This window comes from Acomys minous (genome assembly GCF_964271855.1).
Source record: "Acomys minous genome assembly, chromosome: 1".
Taxonomy (NCBI): domain Eukaryota; kingdom Metazoa; phylum Chordata; class Mammalia; order Rodentia; family Muridae; genus Acomys; species Acomys minous.
In genome coordinates, this window is record NC_140483.1 from 61,919,352 (window position 1) to 61,934,722 (window position 15,371).

The 15,371-nt window shown below is 49.0% G+C and overlaps 1 protein-coding gene across 1 annotated transcript in view; it reads left to right on the top strand.

Annotated features, from left to right (window-relative positions):
• Positions 1-13,510, top strand: part of TMEM163 (transmembrane protein 163) — a 176,635-nt gene extending 163,125 nt beyond the window's left edge. Inside the window, exons 6-8 of the mRNA XM_084793665.1 lie at positions 4,590-4,701; positions 9,440-9,581; positions 12,510-13,510. Coding sequence (XP_084649791.1) covers positions 4,590-4,701; positions 9,440-9,581; positions 12,510-12,570 — 315 coding nt within the window. The 3' untranslated portion in view covers positions 12,571-13,510. The remainder of the gene's footprint in view (positions 1-4,589; positions 4,702-9,439; positions 9,582-12,509) is intronic.
• The last annotated feature ends 1,861 nt before the right edge of the window (positions 13,511-15,371 follow it).

The following is a 15,371-nucleotide window of genomic DNA, read 5'->3' on the forward strand; positions in this document are numbered from 1 at the left end:
GACCTGGTCTTGCTGACAAGGTCCCCAGCCCAGCACACAAGAGCAGATGTCACATGATGTCAGCAGTAGAATTCTCACTTAGCTCAAGTTCTATCAGCTTTTCTCTAATTGCCTTTGAGTCTTAAAATAAGATCTTGAGTCTCCCCCACCTCCCGCCTAGGCTGACAGAACTGGAAGGGGTGGGTAGCCTTTGTTAGGCTGTGAGGGACCGTGAGGGCATGTGGACTCAGCCTGCAGCTCTTTGTCGGTGGGTTGAGAGCCCCCCCACCCTGAGAGCCCCCCCACCCCCACCTCTGAAGCCTGGTTACTTTCTGCAGTGTGAAGTGGCAGAGCCCCACTGCAGTTTGAGGTCAAGAACTCCTTGCTTTAGAAGGGAAGCTGTCTCCTCTGGTGTGGCCACATCTGGAACTCACATTGTGTTCCTGGTTTCTTCCACTAGGGAAGATGTTGACCTGGAGTTAATCTGGGCATAGACCAGAGTATAGAATGCCAAGCTTTGTATGTATGTGTGTGTGTGTGTGTGTGTGTGTGTGTGTGTGTGTGTGTGTGTGTGCATGTGCATGGTGTGTGTGTGCATGCGCGTGCACACGCATGTGCAGGTACCTGTGTATGGTGTGCACTTATATGTATATATGAGTGGAAGACAGAGGACAACTGTTTACCTTAGTTTCTGAAACAAGCTCTTTCAGTAAACCTGTAATTTACCCATAGGCTGGGCTGATTGGCCAGTAAGTTCCAAGGACTCTCCTGTCTCCACCTCCTCAGTACTGGGATTGCTAGTGCACCCCACAATGCCCAGCCTTTTTATGTGGGTTCTGGGGGGGTAGAAACCACGTCCTCATGCTAGCAAGGTGAACATGGTACAGACTGACCTACCACTCAGCTGAAACATGCTTTAGACCACTGCAATCTGCCAGGTTCCTGGACGCCTCTGCCAGATGTTTGTCCTCCCAAGCCAAGGAAGGTGTTGTTTTTCACGCGTTTGGACCAGTGAAACTGGAAAATTAGAGTCTTCCAATTCTTAACTCTTCACAGAGACACGCCACTCACAAGGACTGATCAACAGCCCCTGCCACATGCAATTTGGAAGGCAAGAGGCTTTTGAGAGCAGATGAGGTGGCATCTTCTAAGATGTCCTTCAGTGAGGCTCAGGCACTGCCCTAGCTTGATTTCTGTCAAACACTCTGACCAAACATCTTAGGGGAGGAAGGGTCCAGGGCTCACACTTTGGGGTCACATCATGGTCCGTCACAGAGGGTTATCAAGAGAGGAGCTCAAGCTGGTACCATGGAAGAAGACTATCTTGGCTTCTCCCTCCCTCCCTCCTTCCCTCCCCCCCTTCTCTCTTTCATACACACACACACACACACACACACACACACACACACACACACACACACCCCTGCCTCCTTTCCTCTCTCCCTCAACACACATAGACACAAACACACAGACACAGACAGACAGACAGACAGATACACACACACACACAGGCACAAACACATACACACACAGGCACACCAATCTCTCTTGGGCAATTTCTCAGTGGAGGGCCCCTCTTCCCTGGCAACTCTAGGCTGTATCAAGTTGACAAGAAAAATGAGTCAGCGCAGAGGCTGGAGAAATTGTTCTGCTCTTCCAGAGGACCTGAATTCACTTCCGCAGCACCCATAGAGTGGCCTATAAGCAGCTATAACTCTGCTTCCAGGGGACTCAGTGCCCTCTCTGGCCTCTGCAGGCACTTGCCACACACACATACATGCAGGGAAAATATCCATACACACAGGACAAAGCAAACCAAAACCAAAACCAAAACCCAAACAACCAACAGCTAAAGGGGATGACAGTGTCTCAGACCGTTCGGGCCACGTCCACAGAGTGCCATGGACTAGGGGCCCAGTCTACAAGCAATGCTTGTTTCTTAGAATTTTGGAGGTGGGGAATGGCAAGGTCAAGACACCAGCCAATGGATGGCATCTCCTTCCTCTGTCCTCACACAGGGAAGGGATCAGGGAGTTATCTGGGGTCTCTTCATAGGAAGGTCACTTATGGTTAATACTGCTTGTCACCTCGACAGTGTATAGATTTTCACTGGAGACAAGCTGCTTGGCAGACCTGTGAGGGATTATATAGTTTATGTTAGCCTCCAGGCATGTTCATGAGAGAGTCTCAGAGTTAGAGTGCTCTCTCTGTGACGGAACATTACCATGCCCAGTCCTGTGCAGGTGATCACAGCTCCTGAAGATGCTGGGTGGGTCCTTTCTAAGGAGCCTTAGCCTGTGACCAAGCATCCTAGGGCAGCTTACCAACAGTGAACATCTATAGTTCGCTCTTATGGCATCGGAAAGTGCAAGATTAAGGTACCGAAAGCTTTGGTGTCATTTTGTGAGGGTCAGCGTCTTGGCTTCTTTGTGTCCTCGTATCATGAGGTGACAATTCTGTGAAGTTGATTACTTGAAAACAATTATAAATTTGAAAACGGTTGAGGTCGGTGTTTGGTGTGTGCACAGGTTGGTTTGAATGTGTATGCATGCATATGTATGTGTGTGTTTGTGTATGAGTGTTGTGTGAGAGGGTGTATATGTGTGTATGTGTGTGTGCGCGAGCGCGCGTGCGCGCACGTGCGTGTGTGAAAGAGAACAGAAGCCAGAGACTCACTTCTCAGGAGCCACCCAGGGCCTCTCATTGGTCTGGGTCTGTTGATTAGATAGGTCTGGCTGGCCAGTGAGCCCCAGGGGTTCCATCTGTCCCCACCTCCCATCTTTCCAGCCCCTAGATGCTTGAGATTCACGGAGAGCCGGACTAAGTGCAGAGGGGCCCAGTTCCTCCACCACATTCTGCCATATCAGCAGCTCACAATCCCAGTGTGTCCGTCCCCACCACGGGGTCATGTCACACAGACAAGCTAATGGACTCCTCAGTTATGACTCCTCCTCAGTTTTCTCACCAATGTTTTATGTTCCTGAACCTACGCCATCACTGAATTTTGCCATACTATACTTAATTATCACACCTCCCCAGTGCTCAGTTGGTGACAGGTTCCACATGTACCCTGGCTTCTAGAGACCTTGACACATGTGAGGAATGAAGGTCAGCTATCCTGTAAGCTGCGTTTTAGTTTGGGCTGGATTGACTGTCTTCACATTAAGTGGAGACCATGGATTTGGGCATGAGTCACAATAGAGGCATGGTCCCATCCCCTCACAGGACATGTGGCATCTGCACAGCCTATGGTGGTGATGTTAACCCTGGCTGCTTGGCTAGGTGGTGTTCGGTGGGCTTAAACACTCTCATGTTACCATTTCCCCCACTCCTTTATTTTTTTTTTAATTACATTTTCATTTTAGTGTGTGCGCATGCGCGTACACTTGTGTGCGCATGCGCGTGCTCGCGTACACTTGCCACAGCCTGGGTGTCGGGCCAAGGACAAGTTGGGGCAGACGGTTCTCTCCTTTCACCACGTGGGTCACGAGGATTGAGATCATGTCAGCAGGCCAGGCTCTAAGTCCAGCCCAGGCTCAAGGAGAGCTGGTGACTTCCTAGACAAACGAGCAGAAAAGGATTCCTGAGCGGTTGCTATTAGAGTTGCCTCTGCCGCCGGTGGGTGTTTTGGGGGACGATGCTTTACTATTATATAGGAACCCCAAGTCCAGAGAGGTGATTTTTCTAAACAATTTCATTTAGTCTCAGGCCTGGCAAACCAAGCTGTCTCCTTTGTCCCTGCGTCTGTCACCGGGATAGCAAATTTATTAATAAAACGCGTAAAGAAGATCCTATTTCTCTGTGGATATCTGCTACCGTGTTGGATTTCTGCTGGTGGTTGCATTTTAATCTGGGAGAACCTGGAGGCTGTCTCTCAGGGGAGCAGCGCGTGGGAGCACCAAAGACGTCTCGAGGGGCCTGATGTCAGGAGGTAGCAATGAAGACGCCAGCTCTGCCCATGTGACTCACCCGTTTGCTTGCAAACGTTAACGCAGCAGCTCCAGGAAGTGTGAAAATCACTTCAACAGAGGACTATTTTTAGGCACCACTTTTTCCCACCTTGAAGACTATCTTTGAAATCTCAATTGTGTGAATGGAAAAAGAAGAAGAAGAAGAAGAAGAAGAGGAGGAGGAGGAGGAGGAGGAGGAGGAGGAGGAGGAGGAAAACCAACCCGGGGCTTTAAGTATCTCTGGCCATAAATGGTCCTGTGGCCAATCCCGTTGGTTCTGTAAGAAAGGATTCATGGACATGACGTGGCCCCAAGACCCTCAGTTGGCTGCTTTGTGACTTATATGTAGAATACTACATAGACGTCAATCTTGGCGTTATGACCAGCCTTGCTGACAATCGATGATCACTGTGTGTTTTAGCAGAAGATTAAGAAGGGAGGAAATACATAATGGCTTTGTAAATATTAATCTGCTGTTTTTAATAATCTTTTTTTAACTCCAGCCACACAGGTGAACGCCTGCAGGATACCGCCCCCTGGTGGCAGCATGCCTGACGGATAACTTGTCCTTTGCACAAAGCCGGTGGTGAAGCTGAGGGGTCCGCAGATGGCTGCTCTAGCAAGAGATGACATGTCAACATCTGGAATGTTCTCTTCTAGGACGATTTCCTGTTCAGTGTCTCCATTCTAAGTGGGATCCTTTGCAGTGTCCTGGCTGTCTTGAAGTTTATGCTCGGGAAGGTTCTGACAAGCAGAGCTCTCATCACGGACGGTGAGTGGCGCATGCGCACCTCGTCTGAAAACTGAGCGCCGAGACAGGAAAGGTGCTGCCTGGATGCTGTTAGAACCAGAGGACCCACTCACCCCCATCCCTAGTCCCCAAACTGCTTACGTCATGACACATGACACTTGGAACTCTCACACCGAGGCAGGCGCCTAACACCCTGAGTTTAATCATGTAAAACACAGCAGAAATGGCTGGGCTTCTTTTGGTTTCCCAAGACAGGGTCTTGTATGTAGCTCAAGCTGGCCTTGGACTTTCCTTTGTGTAATGATTAAAATGTCAGTCAAAAGTATTTAAACTGAATGGATTGGAGGTTGAGACGACTTTCTCTGAGGGACATAGCTGGGGCCCAAAGTTCTTTTTTTTTTTTTTTTTTACTTTTTTATTTTTAAAGAAAATAGGAAATTTTATTTTTAAAAGATTTTTTTTAAATTTTAGGGTTAAAAATAAAGTTTTGTTTTGTCTTTAACTTTTTATGGGTTCTCTGTGAGTTTCCCATCATGTACCCAGTCCCGCTCGTCTCCCATCCCTTTGTACCAGCCCTCTGCCCTTGCAACCTCCCCGCCCCAAAAGAAAACAGATCTCATCGTGGAAGCTGTAGTGTGTCACACAGGGCACCCTTTTGTCCACACGACTTTGCTGGCAAATGTTCATTGCAATGAGTCATTGGTCTGGTCCAAGGCCTCTGGATTCTGCACCATTATCAGTACTGGTTCCTCACTGGGACTCCTCTCAGTTATCCTGCTGTTGCTCTGTGTCATGGAGATCCTGTAGCTTTGGATCTATATGAACATCCTCATTACACACTCCAGCAGCTCATCAATGGGGCAGATGTTGGGGTGGGTCAACTCAAAGCCCTGGATTTGATGGCTCAGGATCTCTCTCTCTCTCTCTCTCTCTCTCTCTCTCTCTCTCTCTCTCTCTCTCTCTCTCTCTCTCTCTCACAAGGTTTCTCTGTGCAGCCCTTGCTGTCCTGGACTCACTTTGTAGACTAGGCTGGCCTTGAACTCACAGAGATTCACTTGCCTCTGCCTCCCTGAGTGCTGGGATTAAAGCTGTGCACTACCATATATAGCTGGGGTTTTTTTTTTTCCTTTTTGAGACAGGGTTTCTCTGTGTAGCCTTGGCTGTCCTGGACTTGCTTTGTAGACCAGGCTGGCCTTGAACTCAGAGAGATCCGCTTGCCTCTCCCTCCCCACATGGGTCAGGTTTTTAAAACAGAAGGAAACAGAGTCTGGTGGGACCTTGGTCTCTCTAAGCTGTGGGTTCTGTGCCACCATCATCCATGTTTCACCACCTGGTGTCTGGAGTGGGGTGGGGGTGGGGGCTCAGTGTCACAGTGTAGTCAGAACTGCCTGCTGAGCTCCCGAGCTCCCAGGGCGAGGACAGCATACGCAGTCCCCCAGTCATCGCCAAGGTGAACCCATCAGTCCCCAGCCTTTATTGCCTTGCAGAGGTCCTGTGTCTGTGTGCTCCTGCTGTCCCTGCCTCATTGTGATGAAGTGCAAAGCCTGAGTGTGGACTCAACAGTCAGAGCCATCCCGCAGACCTCCCCGTGATCATGAAGTCACAAATCTGCATATCAGATACATATCTGATATTATTATTCATAACACTTGACAAATTACAGCCATGAAGTATCAGTAAGAGTAATGTTATTGTTGGGGGTCAGCATAACATGAGGAAGTGTATTCAAGGGTTGCAGCATTAGGAAGGTGGAGAACCACCGCTTTAGCCAAATGCCCTGGGGAGGGGCTTCCCTCTCTTCTGATGCCACCCAAATTTTCTCTGTTATTTTTGCCTTGCCTCACTTTGATGCATGCCCTGCAGCCATGCCTCTGGCTGAGGCAGAGCCAAGAACCTTCTCTTCCAAAAGAGACAGGACGGTCTAGGAACCTCTTATCCTATAGGCGCAACAACCCTTACCTGTACCCAGCCCAGGTGTTGATGCATCCTGGACTGGATCCCACTGACTCAGCCACCCAGGTCCTTTGTGTGTTTGTATGTATGTTTGTGTATGTGTGTGTGTGTGTGTGTGTGTTTGTGTGTTTATGTATGTGTTAGTGTGTGTTTGTGTATGTTTGTTTGTGAGTGTCTATGTTTGTGTTTGTATGTGTTTGTGTGTGTGTTTGTATGTGTGTATGTGTTTGTGTATGTGTGTATGTTTGTGTATGTGTTTGTGTGTCTGTTTGTGTGTGTTTCTGTATGTATTTGTGTGTGTATGTTTGTATGTGTGTTTGTGAGTGTGTGTGTTTGTGTGTTTGTGTTTATGTGTGTATGTGTTTGTATGTGTGTGTTTGTGTATGTGTGTGTGTGTATGTGTGTGTGTGTGTGTGTGTGTGTGTGTGTGTGTGTGTGTGTGTGTAGGACAGGAGTCTTTACAGTCAAGAAGCAGGTCTTCAGGGAGAAGGGGCAGCTGGTGGGTGGTGGGGTCATGGGGTCGTGGAGACATGGCAGGCATGGTCTTCATGCTGCCTAGCAGTCTTGGTCCAGCTGGCTTATTGCTGTAGATATTTGCTAAGTATGCAAACGCTCCCTGAGGATGAAGGTGGGGCCGGGGCATAGCTCTGCTGGTTAGAGTGATTGCCTAAATGAGTGATGATCTGGGTCCCATCCCCGGTACCTAAAAGACGGCATGGTGGTGCACCCCTGTAACCACAGCACATAGGAGGGGTGCAAAACTATGGGCTCAAGGTCATTCTTGGTGAGTATGAGGACAGCCTGGGCTACAAGAGTAAAGTGAAATAGCCCTGAGCAACAAATGAGTAATACAAGTAAGATGGAAATATGTGAGATTGCCCTGTGGGGAGTTTCAAGGACGGTGTGACAGGCTGGAGGAACCAGGGGACCCTCTGATAGTGTCCTCATTCCCTCCCAGCTTAAAAACACCTAGGATCTCTAGGAGAAACCTTAGCAGAATGTTCAACATGTAATTAATGATACTAATTACACAGATTCCAGTCTAGTCGCCAGTGTTGGGTCAGCGGCGTCTCCGATCGACATAGCCCCAGATTTTCTGTGCTGTCAAATGAATTGCAGGGTTGGTTCTTCAGAATAGCTCTGGGGTTAGAACTGAGGGCACACCTGGGTCTAGTGAGAAATGGCTAAAGACTGGTGTGTGTGTGTGTGTGTGTGTGTGTGTGTGTGTGTGTGTGTGTGTGCGCGCGCACGTGCACTTACATGTTGGGGCTCTAGCACTTTCAGGATCTACAGAACCTGGCTGAAAAAAAATGGTGGCATAGTAGTGATGCAGCCATGTGATCCCAGTCCTGTTGGGGAGAAGCAGAGGTGGGCTAGCTTCAGACCAGCTAGCTTTAAGTTCATGGACTCTGTCTTGAAAAACAAGACAGAAAGTGATATAAGAATGACAGCTAGGGCTGGGCGTGGTGGTGCACGCTTTAATCCCAGCACTCAGGAGGCAGAGGCAAGTGGATTGCTGTGAGTTTGAGGCCAGCCTGGTCTGCAAAGTGAGTCTAGGACAGCCAAGGCTACACAGAGAAACCCTGTCTCTAAAAACAAACAAACAAACAAACAAACAACAATGACAGCTGAAGGTGACCCTTTTCCCCCTCTGTCTTGTCTGTCTGTCTGTCTGTCTGACATACACACATTGAGGGAAGTGGCAGAGCAGATTGTAATTAGTACCTAGTCCCTGTGTTTGTAAAAGAGACAAAAGGCAAAGGCCAGGGAAGCAGAGGTCACCTCCTGGAAGAATTAGGCTAAGGAGGTGAGTTCCTCTCAGCAGTTCAACTGGGAAGTTGCCACACAGGGCTGTCCGTGGTGCTGACTGGCTGAGGGCTGGTTCAGTGGAACTATGTCGCCCTCTAGTGGTTGATTGGGGGAACTTCCGCTCATCACCTGTTCTGAGCTGGGCGGCAAGGAATGGCCACCTCTCTAGGGACAGCTAAGGTTAGGCCTCACCCTCTCTCCTTTCCTTCCTCACTTCTTGTGGTCATTCACTAATTACTCCAGCGACATCAGCATCCTGTTGTGGGACATGAGCATGAGCAAAGAAAGGGACAATGCTTCTGTCCCCAAGCTTAAGTTTGCAGTGGAAAATAGGTGGTAAAAATAAAAGTAGCAGCGATAGCAAGCTAGGGAGGAAAGGGCTGTGGGTAGAAACAGAGCTGTGAGGATAAGGAGGCAGGCTGGGCAGTGGGTAGAGAGGAGGCATGTAGGCGCCGAGCCTTCTGCTGGGAGGGAAGCAGCACTCGTGCTGGGAAGGCCCAGACAAGCGGGGCTTTCTGTAAACTGTTTCCGCCTTCCCTCTTGCTATGGGACTGCTGTGACCACGGACTCCCAGACCCATGTCACCATGCGTGGCTTGGCATTGATGCTGGGGGTGGGGGGTGGGGATGGAACCATTTCAGCCATCTCCCTAGTCCATAGAAATACATCTTTAAATTGATTTATTCGGAGAGCCTGCAATCTGAGAAGACAGTGGCTTCCCAGCCTAGAGATGTGCCTTCCGTCTCATCTCTAGCCGGCCGACTATACAGAGAGCGGAAGTGAAGGCAGGCTGTCAGTCCACTTAGTCCTGCCCCTTTGGGCTCTGTTTTTCCCTTCATCATTGCTCCTCCCTGTGTGTAGTGGGTGAGAGTTCCCCTATGCTAAGGCTACCGAGCCTCAAATTCCTCCTGAGCCAGCTGTTTAGATGGTGTCTAGATGGACGATTAACTCAGAAATGCCCACCTCACATCACTGTGCAATTGTCCTTCTTTTGCAGGGTTCAACTCCCTTGTTGGGGGAGTGATGGGATTCTCCATCCTTCTGAGCGCAGAGGTGTTCAAACACAACACGGCAGTCTGGTACCTGGACGGCAGCATCGGGGTCCTGATTGGTCTCACCATCTTTGCCTACGGGGTCAAGTATGGCTCTGTGTTTATCTTGGATTCCCCCCCAGGGTGCAGGGATGCTCTGAAACCCCTCCCTTCCCCCACCCTGTCTCCAGTCAGGAAATGAGACTGGGATCTCACATCTTCCTCCTTTATGCCCCAGGAACGTGAGCTCTGCGTTTGCTTTTCCTGGAAAGATGTGAACAATCTCTCTTCTCCCCAGATAGAGCACCAAAGATGGATGAGAGTAACAAGCTCACCTGTGTCTCGCTTGGGCACTGTATTGGGCTTATTTAAAGGAGTGTGGGTGAAGAGCTACTTACAGAAGCATAGGCTTTCCTGTTGGCTTTCTGTTGCCGTGATGAACACCATGACCAAAAGCAAGTTGAGGAGGAAAGAGCTTACTTAGTCTTGCACTTCCATGTCACACTCCATCAATGAGGACAGTCAGGGCAGGGACTTAAAACCAGAAACCTAGAAGCAGGAACTGATGCGGAGACCATGGAGGGATGCTGCTTACTGGCTTGCTCCTCATGGCTTGCTCAGCCTGCTCTCTTATACAACCCAACACAACCTGTCCGAGATGGATGGCATGCCTACAGTAGGCTGGGCCTACCCCACATTAATCATTCATCTAGGAATCCCTCACACACACTTACCTGCAGGTCAGTCTGATGGAGGCATTGTCTTGCTCAGTTGCCCTCTTCTCAGATGACCCTAGTTTGTGTCAAGTTGACAAGACAAAACAAAGAAACAACCAACTAACCAGCACAGAGGGTGGCCCCCAAACAATGTCATCACCAAAAGTGTCTCACCCTGGTGTGGTTGATGATGCCCACAGCTGCATATACAGAATTGCCTGCAGTTATCTTCCCACAGTCTATGCACCTCCGAGACCACAGGGGGCACCTACTGGGCCAGGGTTATGCTCAGCTCGTCGGGAGGTGTGGGGTTGGGTGGTGTGTGGCTGGGATCTCAGGTGAGAGTCTGCTGGCCCATCCCTGCCCCAGTGTTCTCCGAGGGAATGTCAACAGACCAGCTCTTGAAGGTCACCTATGGGTCGCTGTAGCTGCCTTGACTAGGAAGGTGATGTCTGGACAGAGGGCAGGGTCTCATATTACTGACCTTGTTTTGAGAAATAGAAAAGACCTGCATGGGGCACAGGCTTCCTTTGAGATGGCTTTCTGGAAGTGAAAGGGCTTCTGGGAAGAGACTACACTTCAGACATTAATTTACTTCTTCCTTGTACTTTTTATCCACTTAATGGTCTATTTCCTTCCTCTATACTATATTATTATTATTATTATTATTATTATTATTATTATTATTATTCACTACTACTACTACTACTGCTACTACTACTACTACTACTACTACTATAGTATGTCAGGTAGCCAAGGCTGGCCTCAAACTCATTATGTAGCCAAGGATGACCTTGAACTTCTGATCTTTCTGCCTTCATCTCTGGAATGCTATAATGAGGGTTTTCATGATGGCCAGGTGAGTGTCACCTGAGCATCCTTCCTGTCACCTGATGCCTATGTGACTGCTGGGAATCAAAAGAGGCACAGGAACAGGCAGCCCTAGGCTTAGCAAGGCTTTACAAAAGGGGGCACTCCTGGAGCTGGTGGGATGGCTCAGTGGGTAAAGGTGCTTGCAGCCAAACCCGACGACTTGGGTTCAATCCTCAGGACCCACAGGTTTGAAAGGAGGAGGGGACTGACCTCCATAGTTGCCCTGTGTCATGTGTGTGCAAGCACACACACACATATGCACACACATGTGCGCGCACACACACACACACATGCACACTAAATAAATAAATAAAATGTAAAAAAAAGATAAAAGGAAAATGGGCCTACCCCATGCAAAGTGCCACCCTGGAGGAGGGTGAGACCGTCTTGGCACTGGGTTCACTGTTCCTGAAGAAGTAGCATGCTGACAGTCCCTGGATATGGCCTATGGGCTGGACTCGTTCCCTGGGAGGAGCAGTCCCGTCAAGGTGCTGTACTTTTTAAAAGATAAGTGCTTCCCGGCTTCTTCTGGGGTATTGTCCTCAGCCTCGGAGACAGTTACAAGTGCTGGCAAGGACAGGGAGCCTCAGCTCTGGCTGCTGGGAATGCACACAGTGCTGGCACTGCTTTGAAAATTTGCCAGTTTCTCAACATGTTAATGCAGGTACTATTTTTGCCCAGTAACTAAAAAAAAAAAATACAGACAGACATAAATGTCAAAACTTCAATATGAGCATTCATAGTAGCTCTGTTCATAATACTGCTGAGTAGAAATCCCTCCCCGGCTGATATAAGGATAGATATGGCATATCCATCAAAGAGAATGAAGTCTCAGGACGCCTTGCACTGTGAGTGAACTTTGAATGTGTTCATGTTTAAAAGGCTATATGCATTTTTATAGGAAATTTCCAGAACAGATATATTCATAGAGTCACAAAGTAGATCATTGATTATGTGCAAAGAAAAACTGGGAGTGACTACTAGTATATGGGGGATGAGAAGAACGTTCTAGAATTGAGCCAGCCTGGATGAACACACAGCTTCATGCATATACAGGAAGCCATTGGGCTGTATGCTTTTAAAGAAATGGTGGTGTATGTGGGCAGAGGTGGTCACAGCTAGGACTTGGGGCTTTCTGGCTAGCCAGTTTTGGTATGTAATTTGGTACGGGCAGTCAGCCTATCTGGTGAGTTCCAGGCAAAAGCGAGAGACCCTGTGTCAGAAAATCAAGGTGGGCAACACCCATGGAAAGTTGGGAAAGGTTATTTGGCTTTCACAGGGTCCCACACACATAAACATGCACACCCACCCACCCACATGCACCTGTATACCCAGGTGTACAAATGCACACACACGCGCGCGTGCGCACACACACACACACCAATAGCCTCAGTTTCCCCAAGCTCTCTTGGTGCTGAGGTGACCCTTTCTGTCTCTGTATCTGCAGGCTCCTCATCGACATGGTGCCCAGAGTGAGACAGACGCGTCATTATGAAATGTTTGAGTGAAGGCGGCTGGAGGGGCGGAAGGGACTGCCCCAGGTGAAAAGCGTCATGTGACAAGAGGTTTCCATGCAGGCAGATGGTGCCAATATTTAACTGCACATCCAGTTTCATTTGGGGACGTTTTTGTTCACAGAGTCTGTCTTCATGGGACGAGGTCAGCCTGGAGGCTGGGCCTGCCCTACATCCTCACCCTGTCACCCCGTCGCCACCCACCATCAAACACACTAGGACGATGTCGCCCATGGGAGGGGCTGCCACGCTTCCCAATCTTGAGCCGGAAGTGACATCTTCTATTTCCTGGAGTCAAACAGTTCTTGAAGGCAGGCGAGGGTCTCTACTTGACAGGAAGCTACCTGTGGCACTTGCTGTCAGCCAAAACCAGATAGTAACTGACCGGGTCACCTCCTGACACATGTGGCTAAGCCACCTCTAGATTCACACTCCTCTCCTTTAGCTGACGTCATCAGTAGATCACTTCCTAACTTCTACCAAGCCGTTTCATACACTTTTACTAATCCCAACACTAAACAGATGTGCCCAGAAGGAGACCATTCTATTTTTAAAAGTGTTTAGTGACACATGAGCTTTGCATGGACAAGCTACGTAAGCCACACCGCCCTTTCTTCCACCGTCAGAACCTGCACATTGTAAAAACCCAGGAACCATTTTTGAGAGATGTGAAACTATACATTTATTTGTAATAAATAATTATAATCATCACCTGAATCTGCATCTCTCTATATGCTATGCTAAGTGTCAAGGTGCCTCGGTCTGTGAGAAGTGCGTCACTCCCCCAAAAGGAACCTAGAAGATGCCCTCAGTGTATGTAACATTAGGCGAAAGTGCTGTAGACATGTGCCCTATTCCATCCTGTTCTGTAGCTCTCACAGTACTGCCCACACAGGCAGCCATGCCAGGCCAATAAAGACCTTTACCATTTGTATAGTATGGGAAGGTTGCATCTGTGAGCTCTGTGTGTGTGTGTGTGTGTGTGTGTGTGTGTGTGTGTGTGTGTGTGTGTGCCCACAGCCAACATATAGGGAGTATCCAGCCCCCCCCTCTCTCTCTGTGTGTGTGTGTGTGTAAGGGTGCTCTCTTTCCTCTGTGTGCTCACATGTGGATCCTATATTTTTATTTATCTTTTTTTTTTTTTTTTTTTTTGTGAAACAGTCTCTCATTGACACTAGAGCTTGCTGATTCAGCTAAATAGCTAGAATGCAGCTAGCCCGTGTGTCTTGAGAATCTGTCTACTTGCTTTCCCAGCACTGGAGTTGCGGATGCATGCCACCATAAATGGCTTTTATGTGTGTGCTAGGGATCTGAAGTCAGGTCTTCCTGATGCCCAGCATGTGCCTCACCCAAGGAGTCATTCCCACAGCTCCAGCATGTAGCCTTTCTGTTGTGGCTGAAGGTAGGACAGGCAGGGGTTGCTGGTGTCTGGTGACAGCAACACCTTGGTCTGTTGATGTGGCATCTGCAGTTTCCAGAGAAGCAATCCGGCTGAGCACAACTGACCAGTCACAGGGTGCTCTGGAGACCCTGGAGGCAGATGTTGTCTGGGCAGAGGGACAACAGATCTCTTAAGTTTTACTGAGGCTTTGATATCTCACTCCAAAGGTAAGGCACAAGCAGAACACTCTCGGTCCCCAAACCTGACATCCAGAACGCTTCAGAAATGCCCACCAACACGGTGGCACAAACAGAAAACTTCACACCTGGCCCTTGTGTGACAGGTTGCAGTAAAAGCACAGGCCCACTAAAAATATGGTATGAAATGATCTTTAGGTCCTGAGAGTGGAGTACACAGAAAATATAAATAACTCCCCTGTTCAGTTTGGGTTCCATCCCGAAGTTAACTTGGGGAGACAAGGGCTCCAAACTTTAGAAAAATCCCAAGATCTGAAACACTGGTTTCTGTGTGTGTTTGTGTGTGTGTGTGCGCGCATATGCTATTAATCGAATTTTATTCCCTGGGGACAGATTCTCTCCCTCCCTGAATCTGGAGCTAAGCAGTGCTCTGCCTCCCACAGTCCACAGGCACACGTGATCATGCCCTGTTTGGATATTGGGGATTTGAACTCAGATCCTTATGCTTGCAAACCAAGTGTTCCTAGCTGCTGAGCCAGCTCCCAAGCTCTCTGAAAGATCCTGACCCAGGAACTTTGACTCAGGGACCGCTGAGCTCGGATAAGGTTTTAAATGCCTGGTGCAGCCAGAGCTGTCTCTGAAGAGAGAGAGAGAAAAAAAAAAATAGCCAGCAGCTGTTTCCAGTTCAGCTTTCTTCAGTGCGACTGGACTATGGAAAGAATACTTTTAGGTTAGCATCAACGAAGTGGATGTAAAGGGAGAGTACATAGTAGTGGGAGCCCTTCCCCTGTGCGTGTGTGTGTGTGTGTGTGTGTGTGTGTGTGTGTGTGTGTGTGTGTGCGCATGCACAGAGGCCAGCGGCTTCAGGGGTAGTTCCTCGGGGTGCCTGGAACTTGCTGATTTGGCTGGGCAAGCTGAGTACCAAGCCCCAGGGAGCCACCTGCCCTCACATGTCCAGGGCTGGGACTACAAGTGTGTGTGTGTGACACTTGGGTCCTGGGAAGGAAACTCTGGTCCTTGTGTGCGCCTGGCAAGCACTGGACCCACCTGGCCATTTCCCCAGCCCCAAGTCATGGGTTTTATATGCACAGGAACCATGTTGTCTTTTCCCTAAAAGTGGGGTTCAAAGCATGTGACACCATGCCTGCCTGCCTTTAAAAGTGGGTTCTGAGGGTCGGAGCCAGGTTCTCATACGTGCACAAGTGCTTAATGGGCTC